Source organism: Dendrobium catenatum, unplaced genomic scaffold (assembly GCF_001605985.2).
Source record: "Dendrobium catenatum unplaced genomic scaffold, ASM160598v2 fragScaff_scaffold_1493, whole genome shotgun sequence".
NCBI classification, from domain to species: Eukaryota; Viridiplantae; Streptophyta; class Magnoliopsida; order Asparagales; family Orchidaceae; genus Dendrobium; species Dendrobium catenatum.
Window position 1 is genome coordinate 710,723 of NW_021319955.1, and position 24,194 is coordinate 734,916.

General features: G+C 35.6%; 1 protein-coding gene across 2 annotated transcripts in view; it reads left to right on the forward strand.

Annotated features, from left to right (window-relative positions):
* The first annotated feature begins 499 nt into the window (after positions 1 to 499).
* LOC110116560 (exosome complex component CSL4) overlaps positions 500 to 24,194 on the forward strand; it is a 39,924-nt gene continuing 16,229 nt past the window's right edge. The window contains exons 1-5 of one of the 2 annotated variants that reach the window (XM_028700353.1): positions 500 to 722; positions 816 to 917; positions 13,561 to 13,649; positions 19,874 to 19,958; positions 20,222 to 20,303. In XM_028700353.1, the coding sequence (XP_028556186.1) occupies positions 555 to 722; positions 816 to 917; positions 13,561 to 13,649; positions 19,874 to 19,958; positions 20,222 to 20,303 (526 nt within the window). In that variant the 5' untranslated portion in view covers positions 500 to 554. The remainder of the gene's footprint in view (positions 723 to 815; positions 918 to 13,560; positions 13,650 to 19,873; positions 19,959 to 20,221; positions 20,304 to 24,194) is intronic. The other variant, XM_020850202.2, reaches the window with a different exon arrangement.

The following is a 24,194-nucleotide window of genomic DNA, read 5'->3' on the forward strand; positions in this document are numbered from 1 at the left end:
ACCCATTTAATTTAAGAAAATAGAGAAATGTTTCTGTACAAATGAGTTCCCCGATGCTCATTTGATGGATTCCTCAGCCTGTCAGCCACTCCATAACAAGCTCCTTATCCTTGCCCTGCCCAATGAGATCATTTTTAGGCAAGGATCCTGTTTCACGTGCTTCGTGCAGCTCAAGCTGCTGCTTCTGAAGCTCCTGCTTTGCGTCTTTTACAAGATGAAGGAAAGTATCAACACCAGTTGTTATAACTTTATCAAGTTTTTGCACAGCCGTCTCCAGTCGCTTCAAGGTGGGATCAATTTTGAGACCACGTTTGCCAAATTTTATGAACGCTGACGGGTCGCGGGTTCGGCCGGGTCAACCCGGCAATCGGGCCTGATCGGATCCGGGTTGAAATATTCAACCCGTTTGTAAAAATGGGTCGGATTCAGATTGACAAGTTTAGATACGGGTCGGATCGGATTCTACCCGAACCCGAATGGTTGAACCGAATTGCACCCCTACCTCACTAACACAGGCAACCCGCAAGCGTAGAGTGACAGAGGAACTGGTCGCCATGTCTGCGGGAGAAGAAAATATCGCAACTCCAGGCGAAATACTGGGAGATTCGTCCCAGTTTATCGCAGGGAAAGGGACCTATCTGGCACCTAATGGCCGGAATATTCACGCTTCCCTGACCGGCCAACGTCGTTTAGTACCCCCTCCACCCGACTCCGCCGAGAAGGTACGTCTCGCTGACTCACTTCTTTTCTATGGTTAGTGTTTCTCCTTCTTCTTTGTTAGCTTGCCTCCCACTTCCTGCCGCCATATTAATCAGCACTCTCTTTGGAACCCGTCTCTTCAGAGGTTGACCGTGGAAGTTGTTGGTCACAAGACGCGCGGTGCTGTTCCGGAACCGGGAGTTGTCGTCATTGCTCGAGTAAGAATTTTGGCTTATACCAGCTCTTTTTGTTTGCTTATTCCCTCATTGAATGCTATTCATCAAGTAAAAAATCGGATGATAGAATGCCTCTGCTATTTTTGTTCCATTCCTTTGTAGTCGGTAGTAGTGAATGTTTAGGAAATTAACTGCCGTTAGCAACTCCTGTTAGATATGATCTCATTATTTATGTGTTCAATTCCTTTTTGATCCAAATCTCGTGAAGGAATGCCCTTCCTTCCGTGGCAGGGTACCGGGCATGTCCATAGGGTGCCAAAGAACAACTCAATCCAAAAAAGAAAGCCAAAAAAATTGTTCCTTTTTTTGAGTTTAGGTTGGTTTTAATGTTGTGTAAACTGATTGGTTTGATTTGAATTATATTTAGATTTTTGGAAAGTCAACAAAAAAGAATTGAGCAGACTAAACTATTCATTTTATGTCCTGGGCCAACTGTTGAGATATATGGCGTATTCGAGTTCACTAGTGACTCTGAAGAAATGGTCGACAGGTTGTGGGAGTTGCTTTGTGAAATATGGCAGATAAAATATGAACAGAGAAGAAGATAAATATAGGAGAAAAGTTCCGGGTTATTTCATTACTTTAATTTTTCTGGTAATTCACCACTTTTACTCCTTTGTCACTGCAGGAAGAAAAATAAAAACAGTAACATTTAATTAACCCTCAAACCCCACCCTTTATTATCCTTTCCTTGGGAAATAATCTTTAAGCCAGGGAGGAATATGATGGTCACAATGCGAAATTTCAATGTCCAGGGTTTGTTGCTGTTATTCCGGCGGATTCGATAATATTCAATAATACTCGTATCACAATCTTAAATGGCTGATCTTAAATTTGTAGCATATAGAATCTTTATTTATATTTTTAAGGTATCCTAAACTAAATGGAATCCAACTAAGAAAACAGATTTCAATCAAATCACAACATTCATAACTGTAGTTTTTTGTTCCCGACTCTAAACTAAGATTTGAATTGAAAACAACCGAATCAAATGATTTGGTTTGTTTTGGTTTCACTTTTGGACTATTTGGTTTTATTTATCACTATTGATGGCCATTTTGGTTCAGTTTGGCTTCAAGTGATGGTAGGGCTGCAACTAGAGTGAACCATCTCCACCTCTAGATAACCTGGTCATGCTCAATGGGTTGTTTGGTTTCCTAGAAATAGCTTCTAGAAGTGTAAAGTGGGATAAGTTTGGCACTTCTAAAAGTTTGGTTGGCAGCTGAAGAAAGTCGCTTGATCTTATGAAGTTAAGCATAGGAGTTTTGCCTGATTTAGTCACTGCAGAAGCAAAAGGTGCCGCGTCTTTCATTTATGGGAACAGGGTTCACACATTGTGTAAATGGGTTGATTATGAAACAGGATGTTCATTATCTCCTTTAGAGGCTCAAATGTTGATTGCCTGTCTAAGTTCCTCTTAATTTTATAACTATTGGACAGGAAAGATGATAAAATGAACTTTATGGATGCATAAAAGCAGTTGTTTATTTGGTTCAGCAGGAATACATTCATGCTTAGATGTTTGTCGGGAGCTTTCCAATATTGTAATTTTTTATATCAGATAAGGCTTATTTTGATAATCTAGCTGATAAATGCCGACAAAGTTGTCTATTTGAACTGATTTTTTGTGTATGACTTCTCAGGTTTTGAAGCTTTTTTATTTTTCAAAGGCATTTTTGCCATTGGAGCAGTCATAGTTTAGTTAATTTATGAAACTTTTGAGCTCTACTACATGAAGAATTCATTGTATAGAAAAGCCTCCCTATTTTCCCTGAAGAGTTTTCTAAAAGCAGTAGTGATCCTCAAATAGCTCAATCCCCTTTAATTATATGCCTATTTCATGGAGAATTCATAAAATTCCATTAAAGATCCCCATATAAGGTGAACAGAGGGACCTATAAGGATAAATATTTTTTATATAATGGGCTCATGGGGTCTTCCTTTTGAATATCAAAGTATCATTATACTAATCTAGAAAACACGAAACTATATGTAAATGTAGAAAGCCACACGATATAGAATATGAATGCAACAAATCTTGAATTGGATATAGAAAGGCGTGATATAGTGAATGAATGATGGATGAAGAGACTGGCAATTTTTTGTAAATCTTGAGTTGGATATAGAAAAATATGATATAGTGAATGAATGATGCATAAAGAGAATGACATTTTGTTGTAAGCTTGGAAACTTGTCCATTTATATAGAGTTTGCTCAATTGAAAGTGTTGTGTTGCCATTTTTATCACCGTCAACATTATAGGAGATTTTAATTGTCATTATTCTTGTTATCCAATGATGAAAAAAAATCCTGTTTTCATCACTATTATCCAAATATGAAGAGAAATATTATCATTATTTTCGCCATCCAAAAGGAAGAAAATATTTTGTTCTTTATCATCTTCATAAAGGAGGATTTCAATCACATAAATGTTCCAAGATGAACAAGTCCTTTTCCTTATTAGTTTGGACCAAATCTATAAGAAAAAATAGAAAATTTATCCCCCTTTCCCCTATCTCCTGTTTGTTATATTATGGCACCAAATGGAAGGATGAAATGTTTCAATGCTTTTTCAATCAAGGATACTATCATACTTCTATTTCCAATCCATTTGTGGACATAATCAAGCAAAAGATTGAAATCAAAAGTCATCGATTCATGATGTGGCCATTCTTCCCTCTTGTATAAGAATTTTTTTTTGTGTTATTTTTATTGACGAAATTATAATGAAAAAAACTATAAATATGTAGTAGATTCCTAGTAGAATTTGACTTTTAGATGAATTATATTTTGAGAATTACTTGGGAGCAATGTGTTAGACATCAATATATTTATTGAATCCTAACATTGTACAATCAATCTATGAAGTAAGAGCTACATGCATGGTAGACCAACCTACAAGTATAATGTCTATTAGGGAATAAAAATGAACAAAAAGATCCACAACTCGTAAAAGACAACGATATTGTTTTGACAAAATAAATTCCAAACTTAAGGGTTTAGTTCTATCGGTCTATCTATATGTAATAAACACTAGTTTACCCCTTTTATTGTCTTTTAAGGTTGTTTTGGGTATATCGGTTTATTATAAAATTGGACTACCTATTTAGTTTAGATATCCCTCATATTGTAAAGAAAAGCTTATGGAATGAAAATTTCTAATTTTTCTTGTTCTCCTCTTCCTCTTTTGGAGTCTACACCTACTCTAAAGGTGCCCCTCCTTGGATGCCAAGAAGCTTATCAAATGAAGATTATTATTGATGGTGATGGCAGTTTTAGACATCAATATATTTTATTGGAACTTAAAATTGTACAATCAAAGTGTGAAGTATGAGCTATAGACATGGCAGACCAACCTATAAGTATAAAAATCTATCAAAAAAGAAAAAAGTAACAAAAATATTCCACAACTTGCTAAGGTCAATAATATAGTTTGGAAAAATAAATTCCAAATTTAAGGATTTAGCGTTATTGGCCTATATATATAAGCACTAGTTTATTCCTTTTATTTTCCATTAAGTTTGTTTTGGGTAGACCAGTTCTTTGTTATAAAATTGGTCTACCTATTAAGTTAAAAATACCCCTCATTTTGTAAATGAAAGCTTATGGAATGAAATTTTTTGATTTTTCGTCTCCTCCTCTTCCTTTTTTTTGGAGTCTACACCTATTCTAAAGGCGGCCTTCCTTCTTGGATGCTAAGAAGCTTATCACAATGTAAGAGGTGAACTTCACGATTTTCTCACATTAGGTGACATTGATGAGTTTTCCTAGAAAGTATCTTTGTATCATTTCAATTTCTTTTCTTCTTATGAATAATACCATATTACTTCTGTGTTGTCATGATTTCATGTCTTCATACAGCTTTGTCCTCTTCTCTCTTGTACTAACTAGGTCACTACCTCACTTGACATCATGGTCCAGACACTATACAATGGCTAAGCCCATCTTCTCTATCATTTGGTTTCATAGCTAAAAACTTGGATTCTTGTTGATTGATGTAAAAGTTTGGTGATTTTTTCTCTTGAATTTCTTTGGTGAAATTTTCATGCTTTCAATGTATTTTAGTTTTGACTTTTGAGTATCAAATTTTTATGCTTAATGATCATCTTGTGTTGAGTTTTAGTGAGTGTCAATCCTCTTTGGAGCATTGAATGGAAAATAAGTTTTTCCTTCTTGTGCTGCATTTAGAGTTATTCTTGGCCTTGCCTAAAATTTTGTATTTCTTTCCCTTGAATCCTACAATAAATATAGTGCTTGGTGGTTATCTATTGTTGAATCATATCTCATGTTGAATCGTTAGTGGGATCTCAACGCCTTGGAAGGCTGCTTGTAATGAATGAGTTGAGTTTATCGTGTTGAGTTCAAGGTTAGTTATCATAAGTATCTTAATATCTTCATCTAATTCATTTCTTTGTGTCCTTAATGTTGTGTTTTGCTTTGTTTTCCAATAAAGAAAACCTTAGTTTTCTACTAGATCTTCCCACTTTGGTTTCTCCCTTCTCAATGTCATTCAACCAACAACAACAACAACAACATCAAGCCTTTATCCCACTACGTGGGGTCGGTTACATGAATCCTTTTTCTCCATTGTGTCCTATTAAAAGTCAAATTCTCGTTAATGTCATTCAACCAATGGTACATTTAACCTACCATGAACGTTTTTAACTATCCAAAGCAGTGCTCTTACAGGGTGGTGGAATGCTGATAAGATTTGAAAACTTTGTTACAAATTTGAGAACTTATACATTTTGGAAAGTTCCATAAATTGGAAAGTGTTGTATTGTCAGCATCACATCACCATTATCATTATGGGTAATTTGATTATGATATCATTAATATTCAAAGATGAAGAAAAAAGAAGTTTTCATTACCATGGTCCATGTATACAACAACAACAACAAGCCTTTATCCCACTATTTGGGGTCGGCTACATGAATCCTCTTTTTCCATTGTGTCATGTCAAAAGTCAAATTCTCATCTAAATCTAATAAAAAAGGTCATTTCTAATATTTTCTAACCAAGTCTTTTTAGGTCTACCTCTACCTTTCTTAACATAAGTCAAACCTAATACATCTACTTTCCTAACAGGGTCATCGGAAGGCCGCCGTTTTATGTGACCCAACCATCTAAGGCGACTCTCTCTAATCCTATTTTCCACTGGAGCTACTCTAACATTTTCAAGTATATGCTCATTTCATATCCTGCCTCTAAGAGTAAAGCTACTCATCCACATTAGCATCCTCATCTTTGCAACCCTTAACTTAATATTATACTTCTCTTTTAATGGCCAACATTCTGCATCATAAAGCATGTATGGAAAGAAATATTATCATTATTATCATCCAAGAAGTAAATTTTTTGTTATTTGTCTTTATCAAATGTGGAGCAATCAAGGAGGATTTTAATCATCATGAACTCACCAAGATAAAACAACTCTCTTTTCTTATTAACTCAGATGAAATTGTGAAATAATCATGGAGAATTTAGCCATCCTTTTCTCTCTCTTCTTTTCTTTTTCTTTTAGACACTGAATGTTCATTCAATCAATAATCCAATCATATTTTTATTTTCAAGTTATTTGTGGTGAGATTCAAGCACTTAAAAATTGAAATCAAACGGCATGGATCCATGATGTGGTCAGCCATCCCTCTTGTATTAAATTTTTAATAAATTTCTTATATTAATGGAAATGTTATAATTATGTCATGGCTTTGTAGTAGAAAATAGACTTGGATGAATGATTAAATTTCTTATATCAATCAAAATGTAATGGAAATGTTATAACTATGTCATGGCTTTGTATTAGAAAATAGACTTGGATGAATTATATTATATGTGTTGCTTGAGAGCTATGTAAGGGGAAAAACTTAGTGGTTTTCTTCTATTATGAAACTTTGGTATGTCTCTAGGCAATATCTTTGTTTTTTTTATGTTATTATTATTATGAATAACAACATAGAACTTCGCTACTGTCATGAATTCATCTCTATCGCATAGCTTTTTCCTCTTTTCTCTTGTATTGACTAGGTCACCCCATCACTTAATATCATGGTCTATATAGCATACAACAGCCAGGCCCATCTTTATTTATGAATTCTGTTCTTATAACTGATAAATCTTCAGGGATTTCTGTAGATACAAGTATAGTAGATATGCGTATATGATTGCAAATAGAAATCTCCATAAATGCTAATTTTTTTTTTGAAAGGAAAGCCATAGCTTGCATTATATTAAAAACAAGAGGAAAAAGAAGAACAACTACAAAGTGGATTCCTCCTTCAAAATGTTAAAAAATGAAGGAGGATCCTTATTCAAAGAAAACTCTTCCCAACTAAAGCTACTAAAATGTGCATAGTTAGCACACAAATTTGCTAACTTATTGCTTTCCCTACCTATACAATTGAAAATGATAAAATTAAAATCCTTAAGAAAGCCAAGGTCCTCTTCTTTGTAGTTCCCTTTTCTCCAAATTCTTTGAAGAAAAGAAATGATATTCGAATTGTCACCTTCAATGATGATACCTTTGTACTTGAACATCCAATCCTTGATCACCTCCTTCAAAGAATGAATTGCTAGAAGCTCCAATTGTGCTATGTCCCAATGAACACAAGATCTACCAAAAGCAAAGAGGAATCTACCTTTGCAATCCCGGAATACTCCAGCAATACATGCTGTATAAGGAGAAAGTAGAGATGCATCTACATTATCCTTTAGCCATTTGGGTGGAGGAGGATGCCAAGTATTGGACAGTCTGTACGACTGGTTAACATCCCATTGGCCCAAATTGAAATGGCTAAAGCTGTAGGAAACCGATGTGTAACATATAGCATTGGAAGTAATAAAAACAGGGCTATCTTCCACTCCTTCATGAATGCTTTTATTCCTAGCTTTCCAAGATAAGAAGACTGCATTACAGTACAGATTAACGATCATACCTTTCTTCAAAGCAAGAGATTCCAGCCATCTAAGACAATCTTCAAAGCTAACAAATATAGGAATTCCAAATCCCCATAGGTTTAGATGATGAATTACCTCTTTTAACTTCAAGCATTTACACGCAATATGCTCTACATCTTCAATTACATTGCAACCTCTAGGACAGTTGGCATTGTCCAATAATCTTCTATGCCATAAAAATTGAAGTGACGAGATTGCATTTCTACTTAATCTCCACCAAAACACTTCCACCCGAGCATTCAGTTTAGCTTTTTTGATTCACTTCCAATGCTGAAACTCACAGCTCTCTTGCACCGAAGCATTGAAAACCAATCCAGTAATAGAAATTCCAGATTTTTGCTGAAGCAGCTCCATTCGATCCTCCTCCCCATCTTGAATAATCTTCACCTGCAAGATAAGATTAACCAACTCACTACCCAAAGTTTCCAGCAGCACAGATTCATTCCAACATCCATCAAGTGTGAATTCTTTGACTAAAACCACTTCATCCTCTTGTGGAACAACAAACGTAGGCCACAAATTGATACATTTATACATTATCCAATTGTCTTTGAATGCATCTACTGATTCTCCATCAACTAATGACCATCTAACAATTGGTTTCAGCATTTTATATCCATCATTCAATAATTTCCAAGAGGAAGAGCATCTACCTCTAACATTTCCCATGTCAAGCCTCTCTCCATATTTAGCCTCCATTACATTATGTAAAAGTGAGTCTTTGTCTTGAATTAATCTCCATGCCAACCTATCTCTTAAAGCAGGTGTTTTTGAGATACTTGAATACAAACCTCGGCCACCTCTACATAATGGTTTACACAGATCAGACCAACTGACGCAGGTCTTGTTCCAAATGAAACTCCTGCAATGTTTGTCTAATTCTTCCAATATTCGTTTTGGGACAAGTGAGTGTGTAGCATGAAAGGTAGTGAAAGACAACATTACAGATTTTACCAAAGTCAATTTGCTCGCCAGTGATAACAATTTACTTCCCCATATGTTAAGCATCCTCATATCTTTATCTATAATGAATGGGAAATCATCACATGCAAGTCTTCTTAAAGCAACCTTCATCCCAAGGTAATTAAATTCTTTTACTATTTTGAAACCCATTATTCGTGAGATGCTTTTCTTCTTCTTCCTACACACATGTTTACCAAACAATATGGCAGATTTGCACATGTTAATTCATTGTCCTGTCCATTCACAGAAATCATATAAGATGTTCTTAACTTTCTTAACAGCCCTCCTATTAGCTTCAGAAAACATTATCACATTGTCTGCATATAGTAAATGGGATATTCTCGGCCCAACTGAATTAATTTTAATACCACAAGAGCTTTGAGCAGAAGCATTAGAAAGGAGTTGAGAGCAAAGTATAAAAAAGAGTGCAGACAAAGGACAACCTTTACGAAAACCACTCTTAGCTTGTATCCAATTTGAGCAATTGCCATTGATGATCAAAGAAAACGTTGGATCTCCAACGCACTCCATGATAAGTTTAGAAATCTTTGGAGGAAAGTCAAAATACTCCAATGCTTTCCTAAGAGAAGATCAAGATATGGAATCATAAGCTTGTTCCATGTCTACCTTGAAAGATACAAGACCTTTAGCAACTTTTGAGAACCTAAGTTTGTGAAATATTTCCTGCGCCACCAACACATGATCTGACAAAGACCTCCCCTTGATGAATGCCGCTTGCTCCTTTGAAATAAGCTTTGGAGTAACCTCAGTTAATCTATTCAATATCACCCTTGCAGCCACCTTGTACACAGAATTACATAGACTGATTGGTCTATAGTTAGAAGGGAGAAGAGGATTTGATACCTTCGGTATTAGCACAATCAATGTTTCCTTCCATTCTTTGTTCAACTCCCTATAGCAAAGGAATTGACTTAATGCCTTTCGAAGATCAGATTTGATGATGTCCCAATATGCTTTGATGAATGAGTATGAAATTCCATCATTGCCAGGAGATATGTTTCCACCCATTTGTTTCAGCACCCTTTCCACCTCCTCAATTGTAAATTCTTCTTCCAGAATGTCCATATCACATTTGTTCAGGCAATTAATTACAGCCGGCCATCCATCCAGTTTGCATTTTTTTGTATCCCATTTCCTCTCAAAAAATTGAAAGAAAACTTCTTAAATCTGATTTTGTTCTTCCACCAAAATCTCATTTTCATTCTTCACTTTGATAATTTTATTGGAGTTTCTTCTAGCACTAGCATAGGAATGGAAAAATTTTGAATTGTCATCTCCTTTAGCCTATGATGCACCAACACTTATTACATTAATATATATATATATATATATAAATGTATTGTCGTGTCCACGCCGTACCCGTGTCTTATATTTTCAAAAAAAAATCGTGTCCCGTGTCTGTGTCGTGTCGTGTCCGTATCGCCATGTCCGTGTCCGTGCATCATAGCCTTCAGTTAACCACTTCAAATAATTCATTTAACTTTGTTTTGAGACTCCAGTATTCAAATTCCGAGAGAGACCCATTTGAAGATTCTTTATTTTGAAGGTCAATGATGTCTTTCATAAGATCTTCTTTAAGCTTGTTAAGATCCTTTAACTTAGCCTTGCTCCAAAAGAACAAAGACTTCAAAGATCTTTTAAATTTCTTGTTGAGAACTTGAGAACTATCCCCTTGAACTGTTTGCTCCATTCCTTCCTCACCACCGCAAAGGATGCTTGATAAAATGCCCAACATTCTTCAAACTTGATGTTCTTTTTGGAGATTGGAATAAAATCAAGAATGTTCAAAAGGATTGGACAATGGTCCGAGGCTATTCTAGCCAAATGCCTCACAACCAAATGATGGGTGGAGCTCATTGCAGTGGAGTTGATGAAGCACCTATCCAATCTTTCAAGTATCCTTGCTCCATCACATTTATTGTTGCACCATGTGAATTTTGGCCCAATGAACCAACTTCATGTAAATCATTTTTAAGCAAGCATTCTTTCATCTCCTTTGGTCCTTGAGAAAAAAAGAACCTTCTACCTCCTATTTTATCCTCCTTGGCCATTATACAGTTGAAATCTCCACCTATTGCCATAGGTACATCTATAGTGGTATGCTTATCCAGCATATCCCATAGATCCCTTCTCTTTTGCATTTCTTTACTTCCATAGACCGTGGCAACCCTCCACATACCTTTGTTAAACATTCTTAGATCTCCAATGATCACTTGACCAGAAAAATCAACAACTGAGTAATCCGCAAGATTTGAATTCCACAAAATCAAAATGCCACCAGATAGCCCTGATGAAGGAACATAGAAAAAATCCCATTCGTTTCCAATCATAAGATTAACTTCATTTCTTTCAATAGAAGTCAATTTGGTTTCTAAGAAACCCAAAAAAAACTCCATGAATTTTAACAAATTCCCTAAGATATAGAGAAGCACTCTTCTTCCTTGCTCCTCTACAATTCCAAAATGCTATAGAATACATTAATTGAGATTAGGGGAATTATTCCCCAAAGTACCTTTCCCTTCAAGCTCCAATCTTCTGCTTCTGGATGAAGAGTGTTGATTGGCCCCAGTTCCCTCAACTGTTTGGATATCTTCTTTTTTGTTAATTAAGAAAAACCAACCTTCCCTCCACTTTCAGTATTCTCAGATTCACAGATTACTTAATTGGTAACATCTATATCTTCATTTCCTGCAGCAATTGCTATTACATTAGTACCATTACATTTATTTACCTCCTCACCAACTATTTTGTCGATCTTTGATTGAATAATCTCTCCTTCTTCTTCAAGATCTAAGAGTGCATTGAAGCAATTTCCATCATTGAGTATCACAGGCTTGCTGATTTCCGGAACAGCTGAAGCATTATTGCTATCTACATCCAAGTTATCTGTTTTATTGCAAGACAGATGTTGCTGCTCAGTTTCCTGAGCTTCAATAGGCTTGTTTAACTTGCTGACTTCCTCTCTTTTATCACTGTTCTTTACCAGTACAAAGTTTCTCCTTCCTTCAACCCGAGAAACAGGTTATCTGTACACATTACTGTTGAACTTCTTCTTCCCATAATTCACCAACATCCATGGCCCATACTCCTTTTTGTCAATCTCCCCATCTATAACCAGATTCTAATTTCCTTCAACAGTATTAGTTTCCACCATATTATTTGTATTTGTATTTACAAGCCTTGAAGACTTCACCCTGTTCTCCATGATTACTTTGGCACAATCCTTTTTAACATGGCCAATCTTTCCGCATTCAAAACAAAAGTTAGGAATCCTTTCGTACTCAATTTTCTGATATAATTTGTCTCCATCTCCTTTACCCATACATCTGTTGGCTGTTTTGCATCCAAATCAATTCGGACACACACCCTCCCAAATTCTCTTCTGGACCATTGAAACATGTTGTCGTCGATCAAATAAGGCTTACCAACCATGGAAGCTATACGACATATGTTTATCTCATCCCAACAATGCAGTGGTAAGTTGGGCAATCTAATCCAAATTGGAGCAGTTAGTCCTTTGAGCGAGTTTGGAGAAAAACTTTGGGTCCATCTATCAAGTCCCACAATGTTGCCATTGACAAACCAGGGGCATTTAGTTAACACAACTTCCAGATGCTCAGGATCATAGAACGAACAGAGTATCCATCCCATTCCAAGCACCGTGAGATGGAATTTCCCATATTGACTCCACTGTTTCCTCAATTCAGAGCTTATTGAAGAAAATGGAGCCTCACCACCAAATATTTTTATAACTAAGGAGTTTTCAAGCTTCTTAGAATTCTCTAAAACGTTTTGCACATGAAGCTTAACTGATTTTCCATCTTCTGATAAACAGTTGCTAAAATCTAAATCAGCAACTCTGATATTATCTTTTTTTGCCCAAGCATTCTGCTAATTTCCTAATTTAGGGCGATTAGGCAAATCAGCATTAACTTCATCGCATCTGGCAAGATCGCCAGTTATGCATTTCCAAACCTCCTCCAGATCACAGTGTGTAATACCTACAGTGACTAGAACCTTGTTCATTCCACTAACATTAGATTCACTAGACCCATTAGCACCTTTCGGTAGAGAACCTTCCTTCTTACAACTTACAGGACACCTTCTCACTACATTGAGATCTTTATTTGCTTCAGTTTTAGAATTTGACGACGGAGAAGTCGCCATATCCCCCTTAGGCAACAGAACCATTCCAGTCAAACCAAAAGCCTCCAGATTGTCTTCAAACAAAATTCTCTTCCCCTTACCAGCAACTTCAGTATCTTTTTTCTTCAAAAGCAAACCACCCTCATTAATGATTAAGGGCTTGTTCATCTTGGCATTTAGCTTAACACTAAGGTTGAAATTTGTCCTGCCATCTCCAAATGCCGGAGGAGAAGATGAAACACCACGAGCACTACCAATCAGGGAACGTCCAGAGGAGCGCCGCTCCTCAAACGGCCCGCCGGCCAAAGGAGGCCAGCAACCGTTCGCCGCCATCAGAGACCGATAAAACTGCGAATTGGAAATTTGAAAAACAGAACGTCGAAATCCCACACTTTCTCACTCTACTTTCTCACTCTTAGATTTTTTTTTTCCATAAATGCTAATTTGGATGTTAACATTATAAATAAAAAATATCAGTTTGCTACTATAGTAACTATTTACAATTCAAGTACAATACACAACTGTTTACTACTTGCAGGTGACTAGGGTAATGGCTAGAATGGCATCAGCTGATATAATGTGTGTTGAATCAAAGGCTGTTAAGGAAAAGTTTACCGGCATTATTAGGTAGGACATCTTACTTTTGAGTCAGCAAGCTATTCAGCCAAGTTACTTCTATTAAGTTGCTTCTTCATGAAAATTTAGTTCAGATAATATTTTAGCTATTTTATCCTTTTGATTTCACCTTTTTTGTAAAGTGGTGCAGATAATATTTTAGCTATTTTATCCAAAATACCTAACTATAGATTAATATTCGTTTCAATTACTAGTAACCATGCAAAATTACATCAAATTAAATTATAATGTTCTGAAAAGGCTTATTGTGATGCTTTTGTATAATTGGTATGTGAACCATACATTTCTACGACTATCAAGTCCTTGAATGGCCAATCATTTTGATCATTGTGGTAGAAGTAAGTATTGTCATAAATTAAAGCAGCCTAATTCAACACCTCACCTTGATAGTAACACTGAAAATGATGAAGGAGAATTATTTGTTCTATCAATTTAATGGCATCATGATGGATCTAAATGAAGGGGATCCTCAGCCCAGCTCTATATCCAAGCAGTTAAAGAAAACCATAATCTCATCGGTGAGAGTAGTTGATTCTCGAATTTCCACGAATACTATAAGGATGATGAGGGTGCCAGTTGCACATGCCAAAACATTAACTTCATCTTTAACCACCAATATAGATAGGTTAAAAGTCTTCTATGTTTCTTCAAGGATCACGATAACCATGAAATTCTATTCTAGGGATATCAAATTATATTCCTCATAAATTTGATTGGGAAAATGACGACTTGGAAGAAGAAGAGACCACCACCAATCATCCCTCAGTACTTTTAGCCCTTTTAAAGAAAACTTATTGAAAGGAATGTTCCTCTTGAGCAAACGAACATGCAAACTTGTTATATTAAAAGACTCCAGAGCAGGGAATATGCCCAGATATCTGTTGGATATGAAAGATTTACCACCTAAGATGTTGAGTATGTTCGATCTTTGCACCTTTCATGATACTTGCTGTAATATTTCATGTGATGAGATTGGTCTCTCCGAGTTTAAAAATGAACTTGAATATCTAATTGTTGGCCAAAAACAAGCTCCAAAAGAATTTAAAGAAGACAGTTAAGCTACTGTTGATGAACTCAAAGAGATAAATTTGGGCATAGAAGAGGATCTTAAACCCACTTTTCTTAGTGTTAATCTCTCACATTAAAAGGCAAAAGAGCTAAAAATACTATTTCTTGAGTATAATGATTGGTGCATGTAACTATATTGAAGTACTTGGTTTATCATCAGAGGTAGCAATCCATAAAGCTCTCCATCAATCCTAAGATGCCACATGTTTAACAAGCACTGAGATGTATGAGTTCGAATAAAAAGTCATTATTGAATCAAAAAAGCTCTTTGAGTCAGGTTCATTTGAGAAGAAAAATATTTTGATTGGATTGCTAACATCATTTGTGTAAAGAAAAATAATGGATAAATCTATATTTGCATTTACTATCGATATTTAAACAAAACATACTCAATGGCTAGCTTTCTGCTACCAAATGCAAAACTTATGGTTAATAATATATCAAATTATGATATGTTTTCATTTATGGATGGGTCATCAGGTTACTATAAAATTAAGATGGATCCAATAGATGAGAAATATAACTCATTCCACACTGCTATCGACATCTACTGCTACAAAGTTATGACATTCGGCTTGAAAAGTGTTGGAGCCATTTACTCGAGGGTCATGACCCGTGTCTTGATGATCTCATACAAAAACAAGAATAGTGTTATATTGATGATTTGATTGTAAATGTAGGGCTCATTATTAGCATATAAATGACTTTATAATTATATTTGAAAGAATCCAAAAAGTTTAATCTTAAAATTAATATGCTAAAATGCACTTTTGGTGTTTCAAATGGAAAATTTTTGGGATTTATTGTATATAATAAGTGAATCGAAATTCCCCTGCTAAAATCAAAGCAATTGTGGAAATGGCGCAATGAAAACTTTAAGAGGACTTAGTTCTATTCAAGGAAAGTTGGCATATATTAGAATATTCATATCTAATCTTTTAGATATACGCCAACCCTTTGTCCAGTTGATGAAGAAAAATATCCTTTTTATATGGGATAATGTTTGTCGAGAGGCTTTTGATAGTACAAAATAATGTTTATTTCATCCTTCAATCCTTGTAGCACCTATCTCAGGAAAACCACTAATTTTATATACAATGGCTTTTGAGGAATCAGTCAGAGCATTGTTTGCTCAAAATAATGAAGATGGAAAAGAAAAATACTTTTTTGTTGACATTTAGTAGGGGTGGAGGCAACATACTAATTGAAAAACATTGTCCTATAAGATAACTTTAATAGCTAAAGTGGTCCCTCTTAAATTCTTAATGACTAAACCTACTATGACAGGTTGTGAAAGGACAAGCCCTAACTGACTTCTTAGCTTCACATCCATTACCTATAGATTCCATGCTTAATGATGGATTATCAGTTGAAAAAATGTTTGAAGTGGGTGAAGATAAATTCCTCTATAATGGGAGTTCTATTTTGATGAAGTATCATCAATACAACCAATCAAACATGCTTATGATTCAAGCTTGTTAACTTCAAATGCACATGCTATTTGTTTAATTATAAGTTAAGAATCTCCATATATCTAGAATTTTTAGATTTTCATGATAATTGCAACCTTCTACTACAAGTCACTGATATAACCTTTACCAGAGTTGCACATAGTGAGAACGATAAAGTCGACTCGCTAGCTAAGTTACCCAAGAAAATGGTAAATCCTCATTGGAATCCAATCATCATAATAGTCCAAAATAAACATGTATTAATCCCAGCCTTCCTTCAAGCTAGTGAAGCTAAGGAAACTCAAGAGAGTCTAGTTGTGGCGGATAAGGTTGATTTGAGGGAATCTTTCATCATATACTTTATATAAGGTAGACTACTTAAGGATAAGTATTTCTTCCTAAATATCTTGAAGAGTATTATGGCATGCCTTCATAAATGACACTTTATAATGTAGATTATGACTAAATATTGTTATAATGTTAGGTCTTGATAAATGTGAAAAATTTATATCTGAAATTCATGAAGGTTATATGGTGCACACCAATTTGGTCCAAAAAATTAAAATCAAAAGCGAATATATGGGATACTATTGCCTTAATATGATTCAAGATTATATTAACTATGCTAAGAAGTTTCACGAATGTTAAGTTCATTAAGACACCTTGCATCGACCAAGTAACCCACAACTTCATATAGCAGTATTATGGCCATTTGAAAATTAGGGCATCAACTTTATTGACTTATAGATGCACCTTTTTCATGAGGGTATCAATTTATCCTTGTTGCCATCGATTATTTCCCAAAATTGGCTGAAAAAAATTATTTGAGACAAGTTAAAGTAGACGATGTGATGAAATTCTTTCGAGGTCATATTTTCTATCAATTTGTGGTGCACTATTGAATCATATTTGACAATGGCATGGCCTTTAAGAGTGCCAAGATCTGTCAATTTATCGAGCGATATAAAATAGATTGTCACTACTGAATATATAATACAAGAGCCAATAGTTTGGCTGTGCGTTTAATAAGAACTTGGGTAAAAAAATTGTCTCAAAAAATAAGAGAGAATGACAGTATAAACTAATAAACTTTATAGGCATATCACACTAATAAAACAACACAAGCGATCCCATATTCTCTAGTTTTTAGAATAGAAATAATATTTCCTCTTGCAGTTGAGTTACCTTCACTTTGTATTGCTATTCAATACGGACTCACAAATGAGGGAAATGCTTTACAAGATAAGAGACAAATTTTTGCTAAAAGTTTGTATGAAAATCCTCTACAAGATAGGAGACAATTTTTTTAAAATAAATATCTAAAAATCCCTTGCAAGATGGGTAATATTCTTAAATATTTATTTAGGTTAATATTATGCTTTATGCTGAGATTTTGAAATAAAATTTTAAAATCATTATTAACAAACCTAACTTAACCAAGTAGGCAAAAAGGGATGTCAATTATCTTTTAACAAACATAAACGAGGAAATTCTCAAAATTATGAGGCATGCTATCTTTAACACCAAATTAGATTTAAAAGGTTAAGAAAGAAGACTTTCAAGGCCGCAAGCTTTAATATGCAAAGCAAACAAGAGGTTGAACTCAATAAGGCCACCTCTATACTCAACAAGCCATTTAGAAAGGTTGCAGTAAGTTAACCCCCCGCTTTGCTAAGTTTGATGAAAAAAGCTGTCAAAGTTCCGACTCACCGAATTTGATTAGTACAAGTATCTTCTCAATTGGTCCAAAAGCAAAAATTATCATTAGATGAATGATCATTATCTCAAGGAAGACATCAAGCTAAATTTGGTGTTATTCTTAAAGTCAATTTTTTGGTTCCTTTAACAAGTCTATCACACATAAAGAAAAAATTAAAGGAACCTCTTCTATTCAACTAGCTTGATAAACAAAAAACAAAGAACTAATTAATGAAGCTATCTTAAAGTTTATTCGTGGCCCGAAGATGAATGAGGGAATTTCATCATCAACAAGTCCATAAACACATGAAATAGAAGAACAATGGCTCTCTACCGTCTATTTAACCTAAACCCAAGGGTTAGGTCATTAACATGTATTTTATATCAAGTTTATCAAAACAATAAATATAGGGCGGTTGGTTTTCACATTGCCTGAAAAGTTAATGAAAAAAATTCAATTTGACTCATTCACCAAGACCGTCACATAAAGCATAGGATTGTAGAACCATAAATTAACCCTTCGCTAAATACACAGCACAAAACAAAGGCAGAAGGAACTCTAAAATCAATTTGCATGCTATAAACAAAAATCATCATCAGCGAGTCCACTAATACAAAGCATTAGACATATGACAACTCAATTGGTTTAGCAAGCTATTATAGTCGATCCGAAACGACCATAAATTTGATATTTAAGTTGAGTCTCTGATACATACTCTCCTATAATATCAATTATTGCATTTTTATAAATTCTTCGGGCCAAACATCTATACTAGCAACTAGCTATGATGACAAAAAAGCAAAAAAAGAAACGATATATTGAAAGGTTAATTGTTTGCAATAAATGTGTTTCGCTTTAGCTGCACACGATGAAAACCCTAAAGTGAAAGATGCGATGTTGTGTGAAAGTTATCAAAAGTGAGTTGACCAATAGTCAAAATCATTAAAATAACGTTCGTTCGCAAGACATACAACGCTGATGTGTTAGGGACAACGCTAATGTGTTAGTTAACATTAAAGGTAGCGCTACGGCGTTGTTTAGTTGGACGCCGCGACGTAGTTGTCTCCTTAGAATTTCTGTCATTTTTTATTTTTTCTTGCATAAAAATAATTAAAATAATACATTTTTTTAGAAAATAAAACACATAAAACAATATGTAATTTATTCTTATCAAAGCCCCACTTCTATCAAATTCAGTGAGATTGGTAGAAAAGCCATCAAATCCATTGAAATGAAATTTAAACCTTTCAGCCTTCCCATTGGATGTAAGTCCCCATCCTAATTAAATTCATGCTTTCAATGATGAAAGCCGCAACACAAATTACATTCAGGCTAGCTCCTATACTATTAAAGCTCATCAAATAATTAAATACCAAAGTCATAATTAAATAAAATCTAAATAATATGATTGTTAATCAGATTCTTTGAACGTTATGACCTATGGTTTGTTAACGTTGGTAGATTGAGACCGTTGGCATTCCCAAGATGACGGAAACATGAGATTTTGATCAGGTATATTTTCATCCTTCACAAACATCTCTTATTAATTCAAACAAATATCAGAATACTAAGCTTAAATTTAGAACTATATTAAGTAATTAACTATAACGATTTACACTCATAGGAAATTTAGATTTCAGATTTAAATAAACTCTGACCTAAACATCAGGGAAAATCTGATGAATTAAAAAATTAATTTACATCTTGTAGAATGAAAACCTATTTTAGAAGGCTGGGTTCGGGCGCTTTTTTTCTTGGGCGAACAAAGCATTTTATTACATCATTCCTTTGTATGCATCAAATATGTGCCGCTGTCATCATGCCGTATTAGAGAAAATAGAATTCGTCTAATCACACATATTGTTATATCTTTGACTGTCCACACATATTTTTATATTTTAGGATGTTGTAGTCATTCCCAGTCCCAGCTTTACTTTTGCTGCTAGTTTAACTTTTTACCCCATCGAGGCATCTATTTTGTATTCTGATGTTCACAGGCAGCAAGATGTCAGGGCAACTGAAATTGATAAAGTTGATATGTACCAGTCTTTTCGGCCAGGTGACATTGTTAAAGCTGAAGTTGTATCCTAAATTTGGTTCCCCATATTCGATTTTTTATTCTTAAAGCATTTGAAAGTTCAACACCTTCACCTAAATTGTTAAGTTTTGTAGCCTTCTGTATACATTTCTGTTGTTGCACAGCATCTCATGTTCACATATGGCATGGCCGAGTACATGAGTATTTAACTTACTACATTATCACGTATCAGCTACCTATGGTTTTTGAAAGACTTATACGCTTTAGAACGGATAATGGGAATTGTATAACTTAATTATCTATGAAGCTTTCTCTCGGAGATGCAAGGGCTTATTACCTTTCTACTGCAAAAAATGAACTAGGAGTTGTTTCTGCTCAGAGCATAGCAGGTAAGTTGTTTTTCTTTTTACATCATTTGAATGCTTTGCTTGTGATTTCTTCTAAATAGTCAATGCTAATAATGCTGCAGAATGTCAAGCTGCTTATTTAATCACGGAATCTGGATTTCTTACTTAGAATTTGAATTATAAGTAAATACTCATTTATGTCTTGCAGGCACATTGGAATTTCCATAACATGAATACAGAGACTGCTTATCAAGTTTTCAATCATTAATGCTAATACAACACTAGAAATTTCTGAAACATTTCATTCTATTCTTCCCATGTTTTTCTTGCCTTTGTATTATAATTATCAGTACTATCACAGGTGGACATGAGACATGTGGGTTGGTGAACCTCGAGAATAAGCATTCAAGAAATAGAGAACCTAGTGAAGGAAATGCTAGTTTCGTTGAGAGGAGGCAGTCACGGGAATGGATATAGTCACGCAATTTGGTGTGAAAGTATTATAAATTATGGATATGAGGAGATATTATTTTAAATGGGATATCTGATCCTTGGATATCTCCTAGGAGGCAGATCATGATTGTGATGGTGGTTTTACTTGATTTTAGGGTTTTTTCTCTTGCTTGGTCAGAAATGGAAGGTATGTTATTGAAAAATCCAAAGCAAGCTGTTAAGAATTTATCGAACCTCATGTAGATGATGGTTGATGATGATGCGTTGATACCAAAAGATGTAGAAGATAAATGACCGATGCCTTGATGTTAATTGATGTAGGAAAAAAAGATGTAGAAGATAAATGCCCGATGCTTTAATGTCATTTAATGTTGGCAATGTTTAATGATAATGCTCTGATGCTAATTTAATGGAGCAAAGAATGCTCTGATGCCAACTTGATATATGCGAATTTGTGATAGAAAGGGTTCATAAACTTTGAGCGGAAGAAGAAGATGAAGAAAAACTTTGCATACACAAGTTGGAGTAAAAGAGGAAGAAGAATGCATTTTATTGACCTTTATACGCATTGCACGGTCAATTGAGTGCACCGAGGAATATAATCAACAAACACGAGGTCATATGACAAGCTTGAAATGCCTTACTCATGGTCAGAATCGCTCAAAATGTCATCCGTTTGTGGAATAGGTTGCACCAATTTGTTCAGAGCGTCGAATTTATCAAGAAGGAATAGCTCGCGTGCAAGAAGATCAAGTAACAAGGAGCACGATGGTGGACAAGCTCGACACTATGCAAAATTATCCACACGATGTCTGATCATGAAATAAACTATGTCATTGAGTCTGAAATGTCGAATTTATCCTAATAGGATCCTCATGTTTGATTCAAGTAAACATGAGCGAAAATGACTGACTACGAGCATGACGTTGAGCGAAGTCACCTGAATGATGTCCATTCGCTAAACGGGTAATGCTTTATGTTCGAAACATAAAAAATATCTAGAAAGGTGATGTAAGCAAACTAGAAAGAAAAGCAAAGTTGGAGAACACAAGGACAAAATAAAAATCAAACTCGATTTACTTTAACTTGCAAACATCCTAACAAACATCCAGATAAATGAAAAGTTAAATCAAACGAAACAAAATTATAACATAAAAATGCTATCCTCAGAACAACCGTCAAGCGATTTCCTCACATGCAACAAGAGTAGGAAAATATATGAAAATAGTGCTTAGGCTTGCAAACCGAGGGTCCATCACTACAAAAGGTTCCAACGTCCTAACAAACTCCTCCAGCAAATGTCTCCCAAAATCAGCCAACAAACAACTTTCAAATGTTCTTGAAGAAGGATATAGGTGGAGTGGAACTTGCGTAGAGAAGAAGAGATTAGAAGCCAAGACAAAATAGAGATGAGGAAAGAGGGTGGAACAAGCTCTCAAGCTTTTCCAAGAAAAGAAACCCTCAGGTTTTTAACAACTTCTTTCAAGTTCATCAACAACCTTTCCATGACAAAATCCTCTCATATATATAGCTAGAAAGGGGAGCCAAACAACCAACATCAACCTCCAACCAAACCAATCAGGTAAGGAGAAGAAGAAGGGCCAAAAGACACCACAACAGCCCCCAAAATCTGCACAGAAAATAGGAAGGAAAGCCACAGGAAACACAACTAGGGAGCCACAGGAACACCGCCAGAGAGGGACCTGAGGAGCCAACACAAGAAACGGGACAGAGGGAGTCACGGGAAAGCAACCAGGGAGAAAACCGAAAAGACAACCAACCCACAGCAATAATTCACAAGGAAGAAACCAAGGAGACACAAGAATGGGAAGAAACAAGCTCCACTCCACATACCTTTATGAATTTATGAGCTGAAATTTGCATATGATAGGAAGTGCAATTACTCCTCCAAATAATGAGCTAAACTTCAGCTCAAGAATTAATGAGCTAGCTCCAAGTATAACCCAACTTTTTTAGCTCAAAACCAAGCAGCCAAAGCCCAACCCGAGAACAGCCAAGGCCCAAACCGAAATACAACAAACAGCCCAAAGGACAAAAAGGACCCAAATGCAAGCAAACCCAAGCCTTGCCATGCCCAAGCACATCCTACCATGATCATTGGATGTTCTTCATCATTGGATAGCTTTAAAAAAACATAAAACACAACTAATATTGTTCAAATTACATCAAAATAGAATAAACCAAAATATAAATGCATCAAAAGGACATCCATATTGCATGAGTTGTCTACACGAGTGAAAGTTTGAAAATGCATGTGTATGTTCAATGGTATGCAAATCGAGGTTCACGTAAAATAATGAATTATACAAGGTGATGATACAACATCATTATCATCATCAAGCTTTTATTCCTCTATGTGGGATTGGCTAGATGAACCATTTTTCTCGATTGTCTCCTATCTCATTTACATATTTTATAACCAAGTCTTTTTAGGTCTACCTCTATCTTTCTTATCATAAGACAAATCTAATACTTCTACTCTCCTAACTAGGTCATTGGAAAATCGGCATTTTATGTGACCAAACCATCTAAGGCAATTCTCTCTAATCTTATCTTCCACTAGAGATACTCTAACCTTTTCACGTATATGCTCGTTTCACATTCTGTCTCTAAAGGTAAAGCCACTCATCCACCTAAGTATCCTCATCTTTGCAACTGTTGACCTGTGATAAAAAAAGAGGATCGTGCGTACCTGTCTGTTGAGCCTCGCACGACTTTCCCCTATTGGTGCCATACCTCGCACGATCTAGCATCGCATCTCCCACGTTGCTCGCACGATCCCGCTTGACTCGCGCGTCGTTAAATACACGAGAGAGGGAAGGCTTCGGCTCTCTCGTTATGACGTCTCTGCTCCCTTGACGACATTCCCTCCTGGCTGGATCAGAAGCTACGCCATTTCGTAAGCAGCGACGGAAAGCTCGCTACCCGTGAGGTTAACTTTCTCCCCTTCACGTTGCTCCTCTGGCTCCTTTTCGCTGTTCGACTTCGCTCCTCAGACGACTTTCCCTTCCTGTGGATAGGAAGTTACAGCATTTAAATCGGAAGCAAGAACAGGGGAGCTCGCTGCTGTGGAAGGAAACTCTCTCCCTTTCGCGCCTCCTCCATAGCTGGTCGACTTCGTCCCCTCGACGACCTTCCCTTCCAGTCTGGTCGAAAGCTACGACATTTTGATCGGACTAAACAACGGGAGCTCGCCGCCTCCTTTGCCGTCGTTCGACTTTGCTCCTTTTGCGACTTCCTCTTCCGGTCGGATCAGAAGCTACAAATTTTGATCAGAAATAGGGAGAGGAGCTCGCTTGCTGTGAAGGTTAACTTTCTCCCTTGCCGCCTGCTCATTCGGCCAAATCCCGTGAACCCGCCGAACCAGGGATTTTTTTTGTTATTATGTTTTATTTTTATTTTTGTTATTAGTTTATTTTAATTAATTAAATTTAATTATAAATTAGTAATTATTAATTA